The following is a 25259-nucleotide window of genomic DNA, read 5'->3' as shown; positions in this document are numbered from 1 at the left end:
AATATCCTGTGGCAATGATCTCCCCGAGTTAAATGCAGTACTTCCTTTTCTCCACTATAAAATGTTGCCTTTCAAAGTTCAACGAGTGCCTTCTTGTTCTCTAACATAGAAAAGGTAAATAGGGCATTTCAGCTAGTCTTCTGTTTACCGTCATTGAATACCTCAGGCCTGTCTTGTATTGCTTTTCTCTTTGCAAATTAAAGAGTTTCACACTGTTAACAATTATATGCAAGCCTTATCCCTGTCTTCAGTTGAGAGGAATTTTTTTTTTTTTTTTTTTTTGAAATAAATGGTCAGAACTGATCACTTACTGCAAGTGAGGATTATCAGATTTATGCAACGCCATCATACACCTTCTTCTGTTTCGGAACATTCAGCTTTCTTGCTTTTTGCCTGCATTGTACTCTGAACAGATGTCATCACTGGAATTCCTTTAGCAGTGGTAGCTAAACTTAGAGCCAGGCATCTTTTTCCTACCAGTAGTCTGTCAAAGAATAAATGGAATTCATTTTGCTATTATTTGCATGTGTGATTTGCTTTCCACAGCTATTCTAACAAGCAGAATTGCAGTAACATTTGTCAATGAAAGGAAAGTCTAAACCAGCAAAGGGAGCGCGTTCAGAGACAGCATGCTGGGCTAATACCAGGTATTTGCACTGGAAAATGGATGCAAAGTTCCCGTTCCACAACAGAGTTTATAATCTGCAAGTATTTGTCAGCCAGTCTAAAACTAATGAGGCTACTTCCATTTGAAATACTAAGCATGCAATTCACAAAACAAATTATTTCTTGAAGCTAGTTAGTGAACAACTTTTGCCTGGTTATAAGAAAAAGCTTTGAACATCTAAGCTACACCACTTGGGAATCTAAGTTCATTAGGAAGTATGTACATGTACCAAGCTGTTACGAAATGCAGTAGAAGTCAGCTTAGACAAGCTCCTGCTGATGCAACTGTAGGTAAAATACAATGTTAAACTTGCCACACTGTGAGGATGATTGCTGCAGCACAGCCTGGAAACTGTTCTGTTGCATATGCAGGACCTTTGTGCATGAGGGAATGGCAGCCACTGTGCTAGTTAGGTGATACAAAAAAAAAGTTTCATCCCAGAAGCGGTTTAGTTTTGTTTTATAATCAAGGTTTAGGGGTGTTTAAGTCAACATGCTACTTTCTCTCCTAAGATCATTATTAACGGAGGGAATAGGAGACTGCAGGGAGGGATAGTGACTATGAAACAGAGGCTCATAGCATCAGTGTCCATGAACGCAGGACCAAGCATTACAGTTACATACAGACATTCTTTGCCTGATCACCAAAGTTAGGGGCTCCAGGTACAGGAGACCGCTGTGAGTCAGCCAGGACAAATGCAAATTAAGCCATCTTGGGAGGCACAAAATACTTTTGATGGAAGAGAGGAGTTTTTAAAGCAGTATTTTCAAAGAGGCTCAATGAATACGGGAGACAGCAAGCTGGGCCAGACTTTACACCAAGGTAGGGCAGCAGAGAAGCGCTGAGATTTGAGACACTAAGCACCAGCTGTACGAAAGTAAGACAACTCAGAAGATGAACCTGTCAGAACTGACAAAACTCACCTGTAATAAACAATATGCCAGTACAAGTCTCACACTCTTACCCCACAAACAGCGTACAAGGCAGTCACTAAAGATGTAGAACATTTTAAGTGCTAAATGAAGGACTTCTTCAGTGGCAGAGCATTGTGAAGTACCCTGTTAGGGTATCTTTACTTCAGGCAGGCACATCTGTACCGGAAAGGTGGCATCAGACTAAGCCCAAGAGGAGCAACGATGGCAAATAATTGGTCAGGAGGGTTTAGTTAAGTAAAGAAGCATTTTAAAGTGTGGCTGACTTGGGGGGCATTGAAGACCAATAGGAACAGTGCAGACAACTAAAATAGAAAATCACAGAGCACAAGTCTGTGAAAGGACAGGACACAAACATGCCAGCCATTATAAATCAGACCCTAGACTCTCAAAAGGGCAAGGACGTAACATCCCACTAGAAATAAGAATGATTCCAGCTCGCTCGTTAGAAAATACACAAGCCATTTCCATGGCAGCAGAGGGTTAATTCACCTAGCCGGTCCTTCCCAGGCTCAGATTTCTAGAGCTGTGTGAAAGTCTGAAGATCTTTTTTTCCCCATGGGATTACAGCTCGCTCAAAATCCATTTGTATGAAGGAACAACATGTTAACTTGCATTTGCTTCCACTGAATTTCACTTGACAGAATATCCACGTACAGCATTTTGACAGACCCCGTTCAGCTGTCTCACAATAGTGCCTGCTCTTTAGCCTTAGTGTTGAAAAATGTTGTCACTTCAATGGGAATCCCTTTTTTCCCTCCAGTAGATTGAGGATTTCAGTACTTTTGTTGGGAGCTCAGCTCTTTGTTCTTTAATTCCTTCCTTGCTGACAGGTGAATAGCAGCTGCTTGGAAGATTTCCTGCAGTTCACTGAAAAATCCCCATTTCCTTTCTCTACCATTGCATCACCTTTGCTATCTGGAAAGAATAACCCCGCAGAGGCATTTTCTGCTGCCTGCAATTAAAATTTTTACAAAGAAATCTTCAAAGATGCTCTCCCCATCACCCTACCTTCTTGCTTATCCTCTCTAATCCTGGTTACTCAGGCTCACTGAATTCTCCCTCGGGTGCCTATTTTTAGTTAATTGCCTGCCCAAGTCCTGTAGATATTCTGCCACTGAAGAGTGAAGTGTTGAATGGCTCAAATAGAACCACTTCATTAAAACTTTATGGGTTTCCATCTTTATCCAAAATTTGCTTCTTTTTCATAACTTATTTCTTGTATTTTTCCCAATTCTCCGAGATGGGAATCGTCATCTGAACCTTTGAATACAATCCTGTCCGACACTTGCCTGGTTGGAGAAGGCAGTTTGGTTTAGCCTGGTCTGCTGGACCAGGACTCGGGAAAACACGGGCTCTGTTCTCACTCCTTATCACTGACCCTGGCACCTCTTGCCCTTTCTGTGCCTGTTTCCCCGCAATGGGCCACAGCAATACCAAGCCTCCCTTGCAAAGCAGCCAAAAGCTGCCCAGGGAAACACGCCATTACTATGGACAAAGCTTCCTTACACAACTGCTATTTGCCATTCCTCACCTGTCCCCATTCCCCCCCACCCCACATCTCTGGTGTGACTAGACTCCTCTCAGGTTCTGCTGTCCCTGCTGCACAATCAATGCACGCCCGCATCGGGCTCACCTCCGTGCTCTTCTCCCCACCCCGTGATGTATTCACTTCATTCTGGTGAATAACCGGGATCCTTTAGGAATCCTTCCACGTTTCAGGCATTCTGTAGCTCCAGGTAAGGAGTTTTCTCCCAGAGCACTTCCTCAGCAGGCTCCTGTGTGCTCTGCACCCAGAGCCATCTCCACAGTTTCACAGACCACTTGCCACTAAGTGCTTTAGACTGCCACAGAAACAGGTCAAGCAAAAATTGAACTGGCGATCAGAAAATTATACCCAGAAAACAGACCACATTCTGCTTCTCGCAAATCTACACCACAAGATTAGCTTAGGTTTCCTCTCAAAAGGACGTTTTATTTCTTATGTGCACAGGTAGGCTTGCAGGAAGAGACTGAAACATCTTCCTCTGTGTGCTCGTAGCTAAAGCTAGGTCTGCAGTCGTCCTTGCCACCAGTGCCTAAGTATCAGCACGCACAAAGAATGTACGTGACATGGAGGTAGCTTTTCTGTAGTGGGAGATCACAGTGACAAGAAAAGTTAAAGGCATTGCAGAAGATAAAGAATAGGGAATTTGGAATTTTTTTTATTACTATTAAATAGGTTGGCTCTTCATTTTCAGTTAGGGGAAGAATCCTCAACATTAAAGTGTCTTGTTAAAAAACCACCCCTCATTTTAACAGCTCTCTTCACCTTCATTCTCGCCACCTATTTCACATACCGTGTCTTTCTTTGAAACTACTATGCAAGTGGATAACCAGCTTTAATGCAGAATGTACTGAGATGATAAGGGACAGCTCTGTGTGAAGCCTGCAGGACAGGAACAGCTACAGCATCTCTTGCTCAGCACATGGGTCCTGGCTGGTTTAGCATCCAAGTGAACAGATCACGTACCTGCCCTGGCAGCCAATTTTCTTCTGCAGTTCAGCGTCTTGCACTTGAAGGTAACACGCAAGCTTCTGCTTATGGAACTCACCAGCACACTCTGCTTCAAGATGCGATGGAAAATGGTGCACAAGCCAGCTCGTTCAAGCAGAGAGCTGGCACTGGGAGTGGGCAGATTCCGTAACTTCTACTAGAAGCCTGTCTTGAGTTTTTGACTTCTCCTTGCCCTACTGAGTGCCTCAGCCTTGACTGCTTTGTGGGTTTTTTCCCCCCTCTAGTGATCCCTAGTATCTAGAAACTATTTTTAGAAAGGTGGTTTTTTAACATTTGTACCAGTGTTTTCCTTAAATGAGGATATTGAACAAAAAACTAGAGATGTTTGCCTTCGAGGTGGTCTGACAACTGGGTGGTTGCAAGAGGGACGGTAGAGGGAACCTGTGGAAGCCATGAAGACTCACCCCTGGAGCAGTCGAGCTCTGAAACTGCTGCTGGAGGAAAAGCTACCGAGTGGCCTTTGCAGCCAAGAGTCGCGCTGAACACCCTCTCCCGGGCAGGGCAGCCCCAGCACAAGCTCTGCCGGCCGTCACAGGCTGCAGGAGCAGCTGACCGGAGGGCAATATTTGATCCGGAGCTGGCAAACATCCCGTTGTAAGGGAAAGGGTTTGGGCTTTCTCAGCCCTGGGAGCTGATAGGAGAGATGCGGCAACTCTCACTCGGGCTGCAATTCACACCGTCTCTTCTTGTGCTGGATTTCGACAGGCCCAGTGCCTGACCTCCCTTCCTGCAGCTACAGCTGCCGAAGCCAGAAGCTTCCCATTGTTAAAGCTCAACTGTTTTTCTAAAAACAAGCTTTCTAGCACTTTTACACACAGTGAATAACCTCTTTTAATGGAGTATTTTGGGGGCTGTAAACAAGGTTTTTAAACTGTAAAAATATTAAGTGCCATTAGGAAGTGTACGGTTCATCACTAAAATTAGCTTTCAGTGTCTTGCAAAATGAAGTTAAATTGAAAGCATTTTTTATAATGAAGTTGTTTATTAAAAGAATTTGAATTATCTGCCCCAGGTGTCTTCTTGGAGGGGAATGGGGTTTTTGGTTTGTTTGGTTTTAAGTAAAGCCAGAATTGTAAGGCAAGTCAAAGACCCAGTTCCTTATATGAATCCACAGACTTTAAGTTTCTTTCAAGCAAAGAACTAGACAACTGCTCCCAGCGCCCCACCCCCCCCTCCCCCCCCAAAAAAAAGGACACAGCACCCTGCTGGGGATGTAGCACAGTCAATACCATTATCTCCTGTCAAGAATAAAGTTTGTTAGACAGAAAGTTCTGGTCACTTGGTTTCACTAAAATTACCAGCCCGCGTGGAAACATTTCAGACGAGTACAGCCCCAAATGAGCCCGGCACTTTCAACTCCCCAGGACTATACCTTGCACAAAGGCAGCAGAAACAGAACAAAAACTTAAAGCTTAAGCTACAACCGTCTGCCGACACCAGCCACAACAGCAGTTTGACAGAAATGAAAAATGGCAAAGAGGATCCTGCCCTCTGGGGAATTTTTTTCAGAGCATGGTTTAAAAGCTGACAACCATTTTCAGTGTGCCATTACTTTTCTAAGTATGATCTAGTTTTCATTCTTAATGCAGCCACTGGTAAAACGTACCAGTTCCTCAACAGTACCTTCCCCCAGAGTGAAGGACTACAACAGGACAGGACTATGCAGCACTGCTGCTCTAGTCTGCCTAAAAATGAAAAACAAGTTCAGCACGGATTGTCCTGTTGGTGGAGCTGAAGCTTTCCTTTGCATTTTTTTAAGGGGAGAAGGGACTATTCTGATGATTTCTGATTTTCGATTAAAGTATTTGCCTGCTGTGATCTCGGCAGCTGATCAGGGTCACAGACATTCAGCAGCCCCTAACACTGGCATCCCCATAAGCCATTACCAGCCATGGCTGTGCACATCCATTGCTCTGCTGAGCAAAACATCGCAAGAGGAGCGAATTCACTATCCCTCCCTCAGTCAGCATCTTTCACAGACACTTGCTGCTCTCCTGCCACATAGACCCCCCCCGGCAGAAATAGACAAGCTAGAAGCTAACGATGAAGGTCTGACTTTCACAGCACCAACACGGCTCCAAAATACTACTCAGAGGAAGGAAATGGCAGGTCCCTTCTTAATTATACTCTCACCTCTATTGCTCTAAAGCATTGTGTATTTGCCCAGCACTCCCAGGCCTGTCAGCCATCTGACAGTCCTGCTGTTCTATCCATTAGCGCTACACAAGTCAAACAATGTCTTTTGCACACGAGAGACAAGTTGCTGAAGTGGTCTTACCATGCAGCACATGAGAGCAGTACGGCGAGAAACAGATCCAAATGCCTTGACCGGTGGCGTTTTAATTAACAATATACGGCAGTATACAGGACATGCCACGCTGGGAGAAATGTACTGCTCAGTCAAGTTTACCAGGAGAAAAATATTACAAAGAAAACTGCAGTGTATTCCAAGCTCTGCTTCTGACTGAAGCCATACGTCAAAGACCACACGGGTGTTGAACAGGCTGTTACAAAAAGAAAATCCCAAGAGGTGGCTTAGGAGAACCCAGGAGAGCAGGACAACAGGACAATGGCAGATTTATTTACAATAGGACACAAAGAATACATACATTAATTAAAAATTACAAAGAATACAGAGAAAACACTTTGGGGAAGGGAGAGAGATCAATGCTGGCTGAGCCTCTCCACTGGGGCAGGGGCAGAAAATTTAAAAAAAAAAAAAAAAAAAAAAAAAAAGAAGAAAATCAACCACAATTTCAGGGAGGGATCTCAAATTAGAACTGACGCAGGACTCCACAGCACGGTTGGCTCGTGCATCCCCTGCTCCCTTTTCCCATCCTTGATTCCTGGCTGATTAGACTTTGGCATGATGGGTGGCCAAAGAAGCTATTAGGCAAGGCTGAAAAGACTCGGTGCCGAGGAGTCAAGCTTCCTGGGAAGCCAGCTCCCTGCAGGGGGCAAGGCCGTCAGTAAGAGACACAGGTCCTTGTGTGAACCTGGTGGAAACTTATGGCAACTGGGGTTAAAAAAAAGTCCCAAACCCCTCAAGGGTGCACATCAGTGCTGGTAACAGGGAGGGCTTTGGACAGTTCTGTGTTGGAACGGTGTCACCTGTGGCAGCTGGTCATATGGAGACCTTACTGCTTACTACAGCAAGAAGTAAAAGCAAAATTTTCATAGACCTCACTAAAAAAATCTCTCCCCTGTAGCCCTGACTGAATCCAGCTAGTCTGGGGATGGAAGGAGCCTTCACTGTAACGTGGAACCTTTTTAGTGGTAAATATCATTTAAGTGACAAAAAAAAAGAAACCAAAAACTTTAACCTCTTAAAAAGAGCTTCCCATAGGCTGATTCAGGCATCAAGCCATGGAAAAAGAGGAGCCTGCTGCAGAAGAACCCACATCAGCTATCCTGGAGGGCTTGGACTGTTTTGTGAAGAACAAAATACAGCTTAGGGGCATACACCTTTTCTGTTCCCTGGAGGTAGAGAATCTAAGAGGAGGAGAAGAGAGCAGCAAGAGCAGCTGGAGCACAGGGCAGGTAGCGAGACAGCCCGCTCCTGGCAACGGGAGAACTCCTCGGGGCTACTCCCTGTCCCCAGCCCCTTCCGCACGGCCTGCGCACACCTCGCGGCAGCTCAGGCCCAATACTGCATCAGATTGCTTGGCACTAAAGCAGCAGCGTCGCAGCCCTCTCTCTGCAGGGCTCTGCACAATCCTGGTGGGGATCCCAGGAAGGAAGCCTGCCCCATTTTCTCATGCGGCTGGAGCAGAGCTATCGACAGAACAAACCCTTGTAGTTACCTCGTGCATCCTTCCAGTCCTGTATTCTAGCACCACCACAATCACATCGCTTCCACCAGAACGTTACATCCTGCTGCAGCTGGCTACACCTTCCGAAAGAGAGGAAATCCCTCAGCCCTTCCTGTGGAGGCATCCGAAGCAGCCCATGCTGTCCAAGGCCAGAGGGAGGGAGAAGCGATGCCGAGGGTTGCAGTTCTCAAGCTCTCTCAGGGTGAAATTGCACTTCCCAGGCTCCGAATGGCACCTCCATCAAATTGTAAACAAGCCGAAGCCAGGACTTCTGCAGTCAGAGCACACCAGACTCACGCTGGGTAAGACTTTAGGCTCCTTTTATTTTGCCATAGTCAAGCTCCCTCTTCTGTGCAGACATGAAGGCAGGAAAGAAACCCAGTCTGATATTTGTCTGAAGAGTCTCCCTGAATCCTAGAGCACCCTAGGGGCTGGAAGAAAATGTTTTCACAAGTGTTTCCACTGCTGTCTCAAATCCATTTGTCATCAACATAAAAAAAAAAAAGGATGAATTAGCAAAAAGGGGGTTTACTTATACAGAGGGATATTTCTCTGCTAAAAAACTCCCTCAAATATGGAACAGGATAATAAAGTTAAAATGTAAGGTATCTACAGACCCCTTTTCCCCCCAGAAGTAGCCCAGAATCCATGTACACTGTGCCAAAGTTACATTCCAAAACAAGGAGTTATTTATTTCTCTTGTCACTCTCCCACTGGATTTTGTTTCCTTAAAAGAGTTGGGAGAAGATGTCCCCTTCAGTCCTGGGACAACACGCATTCAGAGGTGTCTACTTTCTGCTGGGTCTCTGCATCTTCAGTCTATTTTCACTGCGGCATAGATCTTCCGGACAAACATGTAGGCTGCATAGAAGCCAATGGTGCCAGTGAGGAGCCAGAAGGACAAGACCATAAGGGCGGTGTAGCCAAAGTATAGTAAGGAGGGAATGAACTCAACAATATCCAGCTAAAACAGAAGAGGAAAAACCAAGCAAAATCAAGTACAGAGGTAACAAGAGTTAGCTCCCCAAACCAGCCAGTGCCCTCCACAAGGGGGAAGTTGACAAAGGGAGGAGAGCCCCCACTCGATTCATTTTTGTCCAGCTGAAAAAAGATCCCCTTGGAGGTGGGGTTAGGGAATGCCACTCTGCACAGGTAATGCGGGCAGGGGCCTCGGGCACTTACAGCCTTCTCTCCCCTCTAGAAGGGCTGTTAGCATGGCATGGGGACAGACTAAGACTAGGCATCCCACCATTTCCTTTCCCAAATCAAACATCTCCTCTAGAAAGGTGACACTTTCATACAAGAGGAATAACAATACCTTGTTCACAAAGTAGAAGATGGCATAGATCAGCACATAGAAGGCAGATCCTCCAGACACCAAGAAGGTCCTCCACCACCAGCGGTAATCCTGACAGGGTAAAAAGCCTCATTACCCCACAGGCTTCTTTTTCCTGTGTCACTGTCTCAGGGGAGCTATGACCTTTCTGGGACAGGGAGAACACCCCCCATTTTCCTTCAAAGGAAAACCACAGTTTGGGGCTGGGGAACTATTTTGTCACAGAAGTGTTTCCAAACAAAGAGGATGAGAAACTGACAGCGAAGCAAAGCCAGGTCAGTATCATAGCACCTGCTACCAAAGAACATGGCTCACCTCCGGCCCTGCATTTCATTTTGTATGTGGATGGAATGAAATAGTTTCTTTGGGAAGAGATGTCAGCTCAAAATACCCTGCTCCCAGAATAATTTCTGATATGAAACCACAGTTACCAGCCTAGAGATAATCAAGTAGCTTCAATTCTCCTTGAAGTCAAGAGGTGTCACACTCATGAAGCTGGGCCACAACAGATTTCTGCTGAGCAGCAGCAATAACATGACCTGTGCTTTTCCAGGAGCAAGCACCCTGAGCTACTGAAACTACAAATGCAGAAATCTCACCTCAGCACAAAGTTGGAAGTACACCATGACAATGCTGATTTGGGAGCAAGATACCACCAGGATTATAAACACCAGGAAGAGAAAGCCAAAAAGGTAATAGAACTGGTTCTCCCAGATTGCCTGAAACAAAGACACAACAGAAATTTGTTTCCATGCTACTGTGATCAGTCAGTGAATGTGAGACTAACTTCTAGCAGATAACCCAAGGAAAAACGAGGAGCCCCTCAGCCTCACGTAGATAAATCCACAGATCTAATGCATTTCACAGTGTTACTTCAGAGAAATCAGGCTGCAAAAAGGTTCCCAAAGACAGCTCTGAGGTAGGTTGTTCATTCCCCTCCATCTCCCTGGCAATGGAGCAGCAAACTCCTCCCCATCCATAGGTCGTGAAAAATAGGCAGCAGCTGGAATGGCTCAAGCCTCAGACCAGGACCCCTCCTTGACATAACGTTACAGGAAGCTCTCACCTTTACCATCATCCCTCAAATCACCAAGGAGTGTCCCATAGACAGCTCCGGGTGTTTTCAGCAAGAGGACAGTCTGAAGAGACTGCCACAGCCCAGCTCTCTGGAAACAATACCGAGCGGCCTGGAGGGAACCTGCTAGCCCCTTCAGTACGTATAAGAATAGGAGACTGCTCCAGTGGAAGCCCCCTCCCTTTCAAAAGCTTTGCCATGAGAGGAATCCTATTCAGGAGCAAGTGGGTTAAATGCTTACACTGAAAATGAAGAACAGTTCAATGAACATAGCTCCAAAAGGCAGAATACCAGCCATGAGAATCCTATAAAGCAAGAAAGAGAAGTCATAAGCAGCACAATATAACTGTCTGTCCATTAAAAGTCCCCTGTAACCACACAGAGCACTCCTAGCAAAAGCTCTACAGTTCCAGATTACTGGAATAAATTTCACACACTAAATGGCACAGCTGCTCCCACTTTTGAGCACACACCACTTTATAGCACCAGTCATACCACATCAAAATTCTCAAGAATGTCTCCAATATCACATTACTCAAGGAAGAACATCTGCCATCTGTCTGTGTCCAGAGACCAGCAGAAGGTGACATTCAGCAACCCAAGACGACTGAGGGGAGGGGGCTTAACTCACCGTATTTCCTAGACACTCATCACTCACCCAACAAATTTATTCATATACCACCTCTGCTCTGGGATCTGCCTGGGAATCTGATTTGTCCGTACAGGATTGTCATATGGCTGTTTGCGAAATCCAAAGTAGTAACCCAGGTAGACCAAGGGTAAGGATATCCCAAACCACATGCAGAGCAAGGCCACCATGGTAGGGAAAGGCACCTGGAATCACACCAAGAGTCACAAAAGTGAGGCTGACAGCTCACCTGCCCTGGAGACTGAAGTCACCAGCCAGACCAACTCTCCAGTCGACCACTGCATCAACACCCGCATTTATAAAGATACTGCAAAACTAAGCAAGTCCCTGACAGCCCAGTCACCCTTCTCCCATCCAGCAGGCTCCGGTATGAAGGTGGTACCTACCGCTCCAGAGGAGTGTTTCCCCCAGATGAAACAGTTCAGGACGAAGCAGATACCAAAGACGACACCCGGATACAGGGTAGCTGTCTGCAAGAGCAACCACACGTTAAGAGAAAATACATGACTAATCAGCCAGATGTTTCTCTTTAATGAGTCCATTGCTGGGGCAAGGCACATGTGGAAGAAGCATCCCTTTTGCTGCAGCACCAATACGCAGCAGATGGGCTGTGGGGAGGATCTCAGACAATCCTCTTGCTTTACTACAGTACATGCTCTAGTATTCGCCCTTTCATATAAAGCTACGAGGACTCAATCCACATCAAATTTCTGCAGTACAGCCAGGCTGTGTTCAGCTACCCACAAATATGCACGGAGCTTATCCACATATCTTGCCATCAACAAACCTGGATAAACAGCACAGAACACCACAAGACTCACACAAAAGGCTCCCTTCTTCCATCGATGACCTTTCAAAGTCCGGTATAAACGGCCAGCAAAGAATCCACCAAAAACCCTGGACAAAAACAAGCCAAGACAAAGAAAATTAACTTTCATTGTGGGGGAGAGAAGGGGTGGGCAGGACAGCACTGCTGTGGGAAGCAGTGGAGGAGACACCTACCCCATGAACATGAAGAGGAAGCAGGCGGTAGTCATCAACGCACCCCGACTAGAAGGCGACAGCATCCCCAGCATAGCAACAACTACAGAGGGAAAAAAGGATGAAGAACAGCAGCTCTGATGTACGTGTGCTAGCCAGCATCTGGAGAACATGGACCCATCCCATATGCAGACCACAGCTGCCTGGAATGTCTGCCTTCTGCACAGACCTCATTTCCTTCAAAGCATAATGCATCCACAGCCTCCAGCACTGGCCACAGAGGGGAAGGCACAGCTTTGATCTCAAGCTACAGACCATGCTTTAGCCTCAATTTCCCCAAAGATTTGAGCAGGTGCAGCTCAGAAGGCAAGGCACACGTGCAAATGTCTCTCAGCCCACTAACACCCAGGGCTCGTATCTTGATAACAGGAAATATAAACACAAAAAGATGCCTTCAGATGGGAAATGCTATCTAGAAACTCCGAAATGCTGAGCACAGGCCTATTGCCTTGATCAGCCCTGCAACAGGAAGCAGCCTTACGTGACCTCACTCAAGCTAAGGTGAGCGTAGGTTGAAGTCAACAGGAGCTACAAATGTCCTTGAGCATCGTTCGTCTTCTTGTTACAACCACCCCATGCAACATGTGCCACTTACAGATGACAATCAGGATCATACAGAAGAGCTGAATTCCAGAACCCAGGAGAGAGCTGAGGATCATAGGATACTGTGGAGGCCTGAAGACATCTCCATGCACAAGTTTCCAACCAGATTCCTCCATGGTATCTTCCTGTAGCAACAACAGGAAAAGAAGGTTATTTAGTTATGATATGCCAGTGGAAATTAAGGTCCTACCATAGCCTAAGAGGTTAATTTCCCTGTATCTGGTTCTTCTACAGAATTTTATCACTCTAGTTAAGAAAATTCTTTCCTCTTGGGCTTAAAACAGTTAAGACCTGAACTGCCAGTGCCAGGGCACACATTTACAGAACTGTCTGCAGTCATTACTTAGGTCTGAAGACATCTGAACTGGTAATCTGGCATTGTACACAGATAGCCAAAGGTGGCCTGACAGCACGTGACAGAACTGCCCCTCTCATCTTCAGGGCTCAAAGTAAACCAGGGGCAAGAAAAGAGACAATATATCCAAGTTTTCAGAATAGATCCCTCCTCATCTGTGCTTCCCTCCTGCTTTGATCCCAGCCCCAAGAACAAACACATACAATGTCATCTTCCTTGTTGTAGTTAGCAATGTCCTTCCGGAGAGTCCGGATGATGATCATGCTGAGAATCCCTGAAAACAAGCACAAACTGAGTTTAGCTCAGAGGAGAGGCTCCTACATGGCTGCACTGCTCTCACGCTGTGTAACTACATGGCTCCCACCAACACACAGTGCTGGCTAGGAGAGGAGGCCTTGAGTCATTAGCCATCTTCCCCAGGCTTCAGCAAAGACAGAAACAAAACGCCAGGGAGTAGGGAAGGCAGTATTCCAGCAGGAGTAGGGCACTGTGGCTTTCCTGTGGTTTTTTTTTTTTTCCTTAACATGGACGTGCAAGAAGTGCGTTAACCACATTCTACTGCCTCAACTACCCCAGTTAGAGAGCAGAAGTGGGTAACTGTCTGACCCCATGGGGCATTGCCTGAACAGGGAGGTTTTATGTGCTCATGTTAGTTTCCTGCCCTTTCTGATCAGGTTCAGACATGGCTACATCCTCCTTGAGCCACCTGCAGCTGAAGCTTAAACAAAGTTCCCTGCAGATTAACGGTAAAGCCTTCTTCATCCCACACATCTCACTCACCTGAAAGGAAAAAGACGACCACAACCGAGTTAATGATAGAAAACCAATGAATCTGCACATCACTCATGGTCAGGTAGGTGTCCCAGCGGGAAGCCCATTTAATGTCACTTTCCTGAAAGAACAGGAAAGTTCTTCTCATAACTGCACATCCCCAATATTCTCCACAACACCTTTGTGACAGACACTTGGAGCACCAACTGCCAGCCCGCTTCCCATTACTCCCTCACCTCCCAGTGGACAGAGTAGGTGAAGAGCAACTGATTCTCTTTAGAAGGATCTATCTCCTGAGGGGCAGAGCCCGTAGCTTCAGGCAGGGTGCACATACTCTTCTCATCAGCCTTCAAGTCTGTAAGGGAAAACATGGCACATGCTAGGTCAGCCCTTCCCTTGAGGCACCACCTCTCCCACTGACCATACTGGCCCCAGGTACCCTTAAGGCACTGGGCTGCAATTACTCCAAATACTGTAGAGGAAGCACTTGTTCCTTTCTCACTTGCTTTGCAGTTTGCAAAACTATTCTTCCGATCAGAAGTGGAGCACTATTAACAAACTTTAAGGAAAGCTATACATAGGACTTTCCTTAACTGCAAGGATAAAAGCCAGAGGCTCTGAAGCCAAGGATTTAGACCATGAACAAATCCTCAATTCCACGTGACACGCTGAGAAACAAGACCTCTCCAGCAGAGCCTGCTGCTGCCAGAGGAGAGTTGCACGTGATGATACACACGATGAGCAACTTCCCTTCAAGACACCTGTTTCACGTTGGGTTCACTGAGGTAGGGTTCACTGTTTTCCCCCTAACCATTCTTTTTGAAACTCGATCCCCCTAGAACAGTTCCAAACATTCTGTAGGTCTCTGGACTAGCAAGTAGTGTCCCTGTGGGGGAAATCTGGGCCACAACAAGAGCTAGAGGCCATGCATACTTCATGCTAGATGACCCTGAAAAAACCCATAAAATAATCTAACACCAAACCCTCAAACTCGGATCTTTTTATATGAATTAATTTTCCACAGATTGCATTTCAAGTATTGAAATGGTTGGTATTCTATTGTTGGTACTTCCTTAATAACAAAGGGGTTTATTGTTCTTATAGTTTGGACTTTCTCATTTACGCGCCCCAAGACCAGTTGCGAAAGCAATAACTGGCACCCTGATACATCACTGGCATTCAACTCTTGGCCCTACAAGAGGTTCTTCTCCCTTGCTCCCCTCCTTAAGAATCTCTTACCTTCTAGTTTAATACTTTGGGGAATCACTTCAAAGCGTACAACCCTGTAGGTGGGCTCCTGGTTCTCTTCCACATCCTCTCTGTGGTAGTAAAGTATGAAGGAGAGGTGGTTGTGCAGGTAGAACTAAAACAGATTGACATTAAATAAAAAGTTAGCACCCCAAGGAAGGAACAGGCAAAGTTTAGAAAGCAGCTTCAGTGCAGAAAACTAAAGACTCCAACTGTTCCAGATGCATTGTGCTACAGAGCAAGATCAGGCTAACACTTTCTAAGGCTAAAAGAACAAGAGGAGAGAATAGATGTTGAAAAGGTAACACCTCAACCACTCCAGGCATCTGGGACAATGTTTCAGTCTATTTCTGGCCTGGAAAATATCATTCTATGTCACATCTCAACCATGCATTCAGTGGCAGCAGAATCACCAAATTTAGATTGGAAAGACCTCAGTAGCTACAACCCCGAGTTTCCTGTCTGCTTTTTCTACCAGGCAGACATCCATTACCCAGACTCCGAAGGGACCCACAGCTGCCCTAAGCTTGCACTTTCAAAAGGCTCTATATCAGCTATTACATGAACAAAGTACAGCAACCCCAAGCTGGCACAGCAGATTCTTTCACCTGTAAGACCTTAGGCTCAAGCGGTCAGAGCTCCGTGTGCAACTGAACACTTGAGTATGATAAAGAGATGTGTCTGTTAAGTCAAACAGCTAATCTTAGGGCACACAGTCATGGAAAACAGCTGCAAGAATACACATGCTAAGTTTCCATTTGCAAACTTAAGCAGCTTTTCCTCCGAAAAGCACTTTTTTTTTTTTTTTTTTTTTTTAAATACAAGATGCTCCAAGACCATTAAAGATTAGCCAGCTTTGGGGTATGTTGCCTTTGTCCTACTGAGGGGAAACCACCACATGCAGTTGTCCAACATTATACAGCAGGTCAAAGCTAGGACTCTTGGCTATTGTACCAGTAGTCCAGCACCTACTCCCTTCTTCCAACAAGAAACCTCTCTCGCATATTTCCACTCTTTATAAAACCTTTTGGTTGCATTCCCAATACTGATACTCTCTTGCAGACTTCTAAAGCCCTCTGACAACCACCCAGATCTCCTCCGGGCACCCCTCAGACAGCATCTAGATTCTCTACCTTGTTACCGTCCATAAACCCAAGCCTGTATCCATGCTCAAACTGCACATCCTTCTCCTTCTTCTTCTCCTCTTCCTCACGATTGGAATAAAACTCCAGCCGTGTTGCCACAGGGAGGTTATCAGCAATGCTGAAAACACAGATTTCAGATCAAATTTGTCCACAATACAGAATCCCTACTGACATAAACCCACACTCAAGATGACTCACAGATGTACATAGTAATCTTCCCTGATCCGCTCAGCGATCAGCTTGCTCTGCTCCACTGTCAGAGTGACTGGTTTATTGGGAAAGTTGCACAGAACTTCACATTTCTTCTCCACATTCATGGAAACCTGGAAAGGTGTATTTACAATTCGGTCCCCCCGAAGAACCTCACCTGGAAAACAGGAAAATAAGGGCAGGGTGAAAGACCGCCAGGCTTCTTGCCACTGGGATGGCAGCGCAACGTACAGCTGGAACGATGACAGCAAGTCTCCTTTGTTACCACAGATGCAAGGATAAGATTGAAGGAGAGTTAAGCTATTTTATTGGAAGTATTGAGCTCTATTTATGAAGCAGGTTACATGCCCTCCTTCTGGAAAGGTGCTTCCTCTTTCCAATATATGGACATCCTAGTTTGCAAACAGCTAGCATATAATAAATCAGAGGAAGCAGGCTCTCCACAAACAGTTTGTTAGAGATGACATTTGCAATTGCTTTTACTCCTGTAAACACACCCTCACACAGCGCATAAGTGGCAGCCCACTTACTGCTGGGGAACATGCTGTTCAACAGATACGTACCAAGATTCTCAGCCTTGTATGTTATCTTGGTGGGCTGGCAGAAGGGCAACGAGTAGTACTCATATGGTAGCTGGGTTCGTGAGCTAGTGAGCTTCACAGCCTGGAGGAAGAATGGAAGGATTATCCCCATGAAAGAACTCAGATAGTTTCCTATCCTCTCAGCATCAGCCAAGAGCTGAAGCTTACTTCAGGATACCTCCCATAAAGCTCATTTTTGGAAGCTGTTAAATAAAAACAAAACAACAAAAAAAATTTAAAAAAGGGAGACATATTACTGGGAGAACAGAGCTCCAGCTTTCTTTCCTTTTGCACAATTCCTAGTTATACATTCTCTACACTACGATTTAGTAGCAATTCATTCACAAACAGAGAAACACTTGAAGAAAGAAGCATGGTGGATTGGTTTCACAAATTTTTGGCTCAGTGGAGTCCTAAGAAACAACAAAGAGCTCAAAAGAGGTTCAAGAGTCCCCTTTCATACAAGACTGCAGTTATTTCCTAAAAAAAAAAAATAAAATAAAAAAAAAATAAAAATCATGTCACACTGGACCTAGAGGTCTGGCCTCTAGTGATATGAAGAGTTCAGCAATTTTTATCTCTGTAAGGAAAGCCAGAGAGCCATCAGATTGGGAAGACAATGGATGATGACAAAACCCAAACATTTCTGGAGAGTTGCCACAAATCACATGGCACAAGGGAAGTGCAAAGACATACCATGATAGCCAAGGCCACAGTTGCTCTGAAAAACGGAAGCATTTTGTAACGCAGCCAAGCTCATTTATTGGAAGAGCGCTGGCAAACACACTGACTTGCCTTATCACTTGAGGAAGCATTTGGCCCATGAAATCCCTTTGAGAACAGCCATTCCAATACCCCCTTCTTCTGGGAAGCTTACTGTAGCCACAGGCAAGTCTCATTTGCTTAAAAATAGCCTACGTCTGGCAGCCTGTGGCCAAAGAGAAAATTGTGTTGTGCTTCAAGTGGGAGCAGCCAACCTCACCATCCCCAAGGGTGCTGGATTTTGCTGAGACAAGATGCCACAGCTTTAGAAAAATAAATTAAATGGGCTATAAATTGCTGATGTCTGGAAACAAAGCCTGGCTTCCTCCTGTATGGGTGAAGCAGTTCTATCATTCACTACCAGCAATACTGCACAGGAACAGCTCTTCAGCAAGCCTGAGTTGTAAGATCTGCAACGCTCAAGGACAAATGCCTGCACTTGGGAAGGGCTTACCATGGATTTCACTTGACTTGAAGACACAACATGAGTAGAAGGGTAGAACTGGGTAGAAGAGAAAATTGAAAACGTCTGACTCGAACCACTTCTTTATTCTACCATTCACCTACCACCTAAAGGCCCACCTTCTATAAGCACTTTAAGAGTCAGTATAATGCGGGAGAAAAAAATCTCTGATTAATTCACTTCAAAGCTACAGTGAGAAGGAGGACTCTTTTCCCAAACAGAGCAACATCTTGAGGACTTTGGTGCAACTGCTGAAGGAATTTGGTAGAAGATATCAGAAGTAAGAAAGAAAGAGAATCGTGTTGGGAACTGCAGGGTAAGGCAATGCCAGTGACCACTTGAGGACTGCTTACACCCAACACCCTACATGAATGTTGTGAAAAAGATAAAATACCTGTCCCCAAAATTTCAGTAACAGGATCCCCAAATTTTACTTTCTAGTCCCACTTAGCTGCTGTGAGATAAAGAAGGAAAAAACCAAAACACAAGCAAACCCAAACCAAACAGACTAACATTCTATCTAAGTTCCATCTAAGTTCATCCTACCTTTATTTCTACAGGATCATTGCGGTGGAAGTTGATAGGAGCCACACCGGGTACATAGAAAGAGTTTGTACCGTGCAGCAACAACAGCAAGACCAGCGTATATCTTAGCCTTTCCTGCAGAAAGGAGAAGAAACATTAAAAACAAAACAGAAACATGGGAACAACATTAGAGATGGGCAACAACACTGAAAGTGTCCATCCCAGACATTAGAAAGGCTGTACAGTCAGGCGATTAAACACAAATCAAATTCAGAAAAACTATTCTTAACCTTGTTTTGTGACTCTCATCAAATCACTTTCCACTCTGCGTGTCTCTTCATCTGCAATTAGGAAAACACTGGCTTTGCTCAACCACAGGAAAATGCACTTATCTGTAACATGCTTCATCTAGCAGGCTGTCATCTGACTTTTCTACTCCCACCCATCTAACACCCATATTAGAAAACGCCATGGATTACTAGAGAAGAGAGGGCCGTAGCCTTGGCACTGGATTTCTGTCAGCTCTGCTCGTTAGGATTTACCCTGTAGCCACTTACAGACTGATGCTCACATGCCGCTACCTGCGGTAGTAGTTAGAGTAAGGTCTGACACCAAACTAACTCCTCGCTGCATGCAAAGGGATGGTCACATCACTGCTCCCTCCTATTCCACTCTTCTTTTGTCACCCCTTCAGGCCACAACACAGCTCAGCAACACAGCAAAAGTTTTCACCCCTTTTTCAGGGAGTGGGGAGACGGGGCAGGCTGGAAGGTTCGATCACTTCCATGGGGGCTCCAACACAAACCAGACTCCGTACACCACCAGCGGCAGCAAACCCTTTAATGGACTTTGCTGCCTCCTCGGTCCTTACCGTTACCTCCAGTAACGCAGCCCAGCTCAAGCATGGGCAGGAAGGCTGTGAAATGAAAATTGAGCTTTAAAGAGTATTAATAGACAGCAGCAGCTTGGCTGGATTAGAATATCAGCTCTAGTATAATCTCATTGTATTACTAGCTTCAGCCCATTCTCCTAAACTCCCTGCGTGTACAGCACCATTGGAAAACCAGACACAACCCAAAGTCTGGTTTGGGACAACTCTCAAGCTAATGCTGCAGCAATAATAAACTCAGTTGCTGCCTTCCTCTGCATGTCCTCGGCAGGGCAGGCAGAGTCGGTCTCCACGACCTACTGCCCTTCCACCTACACACAGGAGCTCTGCAATCAAGGGTGGGAAGACAAATATAGAAGGGAAAAGGGAGAGGAAACAGACTGACCAAGTGAGACAGGCTTGGGCTGAAATGAGCCACCACCAGCCCAACGCCTGCTCTGGCTCAGCAGGGCCCGGGGTTCAGCACTACCCTCCCGCCAGTTAACAACGTCCAGGCAGGCCACGAGGGAATTAAACAGAAGGTCAGCTTGCGGATACAAGCCAGATACCATGGGCAGCAGAGGGGAAAACACGCCGAGATCCAGGCTCCCGGCAGCCACCCATGGAGCCCATCCCAAAAAGCCAGCCCCCACATGGCTGCTCCCTGTCAGCAGTGATCCATGGGGAAGGTGGAAGGGAGACGGGATCTGGGACCCAGAGAGCGGCTGGCAGGAGCTCTGGGCACAGACACAGACCGCAGGGCACCGGCACTGCCAACAGCACTGCTCCTCCTGGCTGGAAGGGGCAGGCTGCTATGCTGCTACAGCCACAGCATCTTTCTCAGTGCAGCACTGGAGCACAGTCAGCACACATACACAACACCAGAGGAAACGTTCAACAGCTCGACAGTCACAAGCCAGGTGTGGACAAAAAGCAGCTCTATCACAAGGATCCTTCATCAGGTCGGCGGGGAGGGAAATAATAAATCTGTGTTTACTGCTCCCACACACCCTTCTTCTTCATCACCTTCCTTTTGCCTTATTCTGAGGCTAGTAAGGTACATTTGACCCAGACACCAGCAAGGGTCAATAGAGCATCCAGAATTGCTGGTACTGAGCAGGATGAAAAAAAAAAAAGTCATAAATATTGGAGGTTTTTTAATCTAAAATGTATTTAAGATGCAAATGCTAGGCACCTACATAAAATGTGTTAATACTAAATTATCAGATACATCTTTTTTGCTTACAGGGGAGATTTTCAAATCTATTCTAAGCACAGCTTAATGCAGTTAGAGCAGGCAAAAAGCCTCACCTGGAAAGTAAACGGCAAGCACTCTTTTTAAACTTGCTTGGACTTAATACTGATCTACTCTGAAACAATGTGGGGCTTGTTTTCTGTGCTTCACTGAATTTTGCCTTCTCCGATCTTGTAAGAGAGTGCTCTGTGACTCTCCAACCAAGTAGGAAAAGGTCTCCCGGGCAGGTGAAGCACTAGAAGGGAACAGCACTCTTGTCCTACATCATGCTCTACAGCAGCCTGCGACCTGTAGCAATTATCTGCTTCGTTTGCCACTGAAGTGCCAGAAATACACAGCATGATACTACTTAATAAAAACCAAAACCACACCAGTGCCATCCTTGCCCTGAAGAGCTTGCAAGACGACAAGATAAGGACAGAACTTCAGAAGGCGCTCAGGAGACATGCAAGCATGTAGAAGATGAAATTTTTGATGACACCTTTGGCAGAAATTAGGCTCTTTGAATACAGATGACGATGACTCAGGCAGCACCAGGCAACAGAAAAGACAAGAGGGGGCTATGGAAAGCCTTGCCAGGAAAAAACATTTGGTAGCAAGAAATGGGAACACTGCTATGCAACAGGTGGGGGGAGCGTTGGAAGTGAAATTTGAAGGAAATGCCCAGCGCACGTTCCTAACCTGGCAGCTCACACCCAACGGAGCACGTGTAGGCTGAAGCCAGGGCCTTTCTTATCAGGACCTTTGCTTTCGTATTGACAGATGTGCTTCATCGTCTCCAAATGAAGGCAGCAGTTTAGCAATGACAACGCGGACACATGCCAAAACATCTGCATAACTCATGGGCAGTCATCTCATTTGGGAGATGCCTGGAAGCTAAGTTATCTCCTACGCGAGGTCAAAACTCGCGGGACGGAGCTCTGCTTTAGTTCAGTCACTGAGCCCTGGTGAGGCACGGACTTCCAGCAGACAGGAGACACCTCCTTCGTGGCCTTTACCAATTACTTACATTTCAAAACACATGCACGAAAAAATCTCTCAGATAACAGTCTTGTATCTGAGGTGCCAGGAAATCATACAACGAAGCAATAAGTAGCACAACAAATATGCACAACTCCAGATCAAGAAAAACCCAGCTGCATGTAGACAAAAATAATTATTATTGTACTATATGTGTACCTGCAGACACATACCGGCAAGAGACCCTTTCTTAGGAGAATATGACCTAAATGAGAGAATTAACTGCAGAAGTACAATCAACCCCTTCTCCCCCTGTCCTCCAAATCACAGTGCCTGGTGAGAAGCACACTGAAGTGATCTATCACATGCAAAAAGCCTGCTGAAGGACAGCAAAGTTCTTTCTCTCAAAAAAGAAAATCTATTTCAAATGCCACTGTATTCCTTCTGCACACAGGACCCCGGCAGAAGTCACACTCAGGTCTCTCTCTCGCGCGCTGGTGGAACGTAGCCTGGGGAAATCACGGCACGAGACCAGGCAGAGAGTGTCACCCCAGGAACGCCAGGCACGGTGCAGGCAGAACACTGCCAGCACCGCTGCAAGCACAGCTACACTAAGAACCCCTCAGAGCAGGAGGCACCAGCCGCTCTCCCCATCGTCATGTAACTCGGCACACCTGTCTTCTAGGGGTAACAGCAACTATCCTCAAGTCTGTGGGATCTCTCCGGAAAGATTTTGAAAATCTATTCCTGTAATTATCTTTAGAATGGAGCACTTAGCTATAAGAATAAATTAACTCAAACCTTCCTTGCAGCCATTCTAACATTATTTCTTGTCCTGTGCGCAGCAATGAGAACAGAAGTTCGCACACAAACCCTCTCTGAGAAGGTATTTGTGGATAATTATCACTACACTTGATACTTGCAAACAATTCCAGGACATGGTTTCTCTGATTTATCTCATTTAGAAAGACTTAAAGAATATTGCCATCTTCTGTGAATTCACAAAAGATTTACAAAACACGTGGCCAAAACAGAGCAATTGTTTAGCTAAATCCCAGCCTGACCAAGCCAAAGAAAGCCTACAATGTGCATTTATGTCATTAACACGCAACTGTGTATGCTTCCCCATGGCTTGCAGTCCCTGAAGCTACCACTGCCAGAGCCTGAACTCCAACATTTATTTAAGGGAAGGGGGAAACAGAAGCCGACAAGAAGCTTTTCCCTGTGGCACTCTGCCAAGGCATCTCACGTAACCCAGAGGACCTATGGCCAGGCCACTTGCATCCAGGACATCCCTGCCCAGGTCACTGGCAAGAGTTTTTTCTACAGACCGACAACTCGAAGAAACCTTTGAGCAGCAGCAATTTCAAGCATTCTGCAAGCATGTTTATAGGGCTGGTACTGTATCAGGGCTGGTTTAAGTCTTACAGTTCCATAATCCACATATGAACTTAAGAACATGATACAGTATTTGCTCAAAGGGAGGAAAAGGAAGTAGGAAGCGACAATGATGAGTATCATATGAATGAGACGATGGACATAGTCCCACTTCTTTTCTGCAGAGAAGGGCAAGAAGGACATCAAACAGCCATAAGCAAGAGCTTTTAACTTTCAAAGACAGTTTTGAAGAAAAAGAGGGAAACCGCAACCTACGCAGAGCCATTTGTCCAGCCAGATTCACAAAGCTCCGATATCCCGTTCTACTTACCAAAACTTTTTAATATGGTGACAGAAAGGGAGGGAAGACATAACCCACTACTTTGTGGGAGGAAAAAAATCCACACGTAACAGAGCAAACTGAAGCTCTCCCACATGTAACATTTATTCTACCCTCAGGCACATTAACAGGACACGCATAGTGCTAACGGCACCTGCTCTTCAGCCCCTCTGAGATGCCAGCCTGACACTCGCCTCCCTTTTTCAAGGGCTGCCTCGTTAGATGTTTTTTGACAACTGTTTGGACAAGCTCATCTTTATTGCATCTCTACCCAGCTCACCCTTACACTCGGAGGAGTCACTGAAAGCCTTTCGAAAGGAGACAAGTGCTGCATTCACATTGACTTCAGAGAGCTCCTTTGACACCAGGAGAGCTGTTAGCAGTCTTCTCTGCCTTTCATAAAAGAGAAGGCTACAAGGAAATTCCCAGTAGGACCATCTTCAGCTCTCAAAGCCAGCTCAGGCGCTCCCTCCTCCCTGCCTGGGAGAAAGCCAGCAGAGTTTGAAGATGCTTAAAGCAAAAGAAATTAAAACCTCCGCTCTTCCAATCTCCCTTCGAGTTTCTGCCAATCTTTGGGCTACATGAGTCACCCCACATCCCCCACCCTGGCCAACAGCGACCTTTGTATCAGCACACGTCATTTATTCATACAGCTATTCTTACAACACTGATCCTTCTACGCAAGCAAGGAGGAAAATTCATCTCTTCTACTACAAAACTTCAGGCAGATAATTAACATCTGAGCAGCTCATTTCCTCCTCCGTGAGGTGGCACCGATGCTCGCCTACCTTAGCAAATTCCCACCAGAAACACCTTCAGCTCTCCAAGGATTCAGGGAATAACTCAGTAATAACAACAGAGACGCCGAGGCACAGGGAGGTGAAGCGGCCGCTCGCGCCCCAAGTCGATAACCGCTGCCAAACACTTGCGAAAACCGCACGCAAAAAAAACCCCCTGGCCTCTTCGCTTGGCATAAGCGCCTGGTTCAGGCCAACGCTTCCCTTCGAGAGAACCGCACGGGGAAAGAAAAGGTTGCCCGGTGCTCCTGACAACCGAGGACGCCCAAAACCTCGGCTCACGCCGCGGCCGTGCCCCCCCTCCCACCCCCGCGTCCCTCTTGCCCGGACAACGCCGTTCCTCGTGGAATCGGAGCCGGTTTTGCTGCCGAGGCAGGGACCCGCTCCGCCCCACCGGGCCCGCGGGCACCGAGCGGCGGCCCGAGCTCTGTCCCCCCCCGCCGCGCTCGCCCCTGCCCTCCTCCGGTGAGGCCGCCAGCCGCCGTCCGGACACCCCCGGGGAGACGCGGGACTGCTATAAGGCCCCAGACGGAACCGGGGAGCCTTCCCCGGCCTGGGACCGGCGCAACCCGCGGGGACGGGGCGAGGGGAGGGCGCGGAGCTGCGGGCCGGGCGCCTCATCCCTCCCAGCGCGGTGCAGGCCCGACCCGGAGCCCCCCCTCGCAGCGCCCCGGGCCGGGCCGCCTGGCCCACGCACGGCCGGGCCCGGGAGAGGCCGAGGAGGAGACGAGGGCGGACGCGGAACCGCACCGAGACCGGACAGGGCCCCGCCGGCCGCTGGGGCCGCCGCACTCACCATCGCCGCCGACGCCGCCATCTTGGATCCACGTGTCGGGGCGGACGTCAGCGGAAGCGGCGCACGGTTGGCTGCCGGGGCCTTATCGCCATGGCGACGGCGGGCCGGGGCCGGGCCGGACGGGACCGGGCGGC

General features: G+C 46.8%; 1 protein-coding gene across 3 annotated transcripts; it reads right to left on the bottom strand.

Annotated features, from left to right (window-relative positions):
- Nucleotides 1-229: 229 nt before the first annotated feature.
- TM9SF4 (transmembrane 9 superfamily member 4) lies at nucleotides 230-25197 on the bottom strand. 3 transcript variants are annotated; one of them, XR_007508099.1, is made up of 20 exons: nucleotides 25126-25192; nucleotides 18754-18867; nucleotides 16965-17064; nucleotides 16390-16558; nucleotides 16180-16309; nucleotides 15038-15161; nucleotides 14035-14153; nucleotides 13808-13919; nucleotides 13231-13301; nucleotides 12665-12797; nucleotides 12031-12112; nucleotides 11850-11925; nucleotides 11415-11498; nucleotides 11038-11213; nucleotides 10621-10684; nucleotides 9904-10023; nucleotides 9287-9376; nucleotides 7960-8932; nucleotides 6435-6660; nucleotides 230-484 (listed from the first exon to the last, which is right to left on the bottom strand). XR_007508099.1 is itself a non-coding variant. In XM_049816669.1 (18 exons), exons 1-18 carry the CDS (start codon nucleotides 25144-25146, stop codon nucleotides 8783-8785), a joined length of 1935 nt encoding a protein of 644 aa, XP_049672626.1. In that variant the 5' UTR covers nucleotides 25147-25197; the 3' UTR covers nucleotides 6717-8782. The 3 variants fall into 3 exon arrangements, 1 of the variants encoding a protein (XP_049672626.1); XR_007508098.1 differs by lacking the exon at nucleotides 6435-6660 and having other exon boundaries at nucleotides 400-484; XM_049816669.1 differs by lacking the exons at nucleotides 230-484; nucleotides 6435-6660 and having other exon boundaries at nucleotides 6717-8932; nucleotides 25126-25197.
- Nucleotides 25198-25259: the final 62 nt, after the last annotated feature.

This window comes from Accipiter gentilis, chromosome 14 (assembly GCF_929443795.1).
Source record: "Accipiter gentilis chromosome 14, bAccGen1.1, whole genome shotgun sequence".
Taxonomy (NCBI): domain Eukaryota; kingdom Metazoa; phylum Chordata; class Aves; order Accipitriformes; family Accipitridae; genus Astur; species Astur gentilis.
This window is presented reverse-complemented; position numbering and strand designations above follow the sequence as displayed.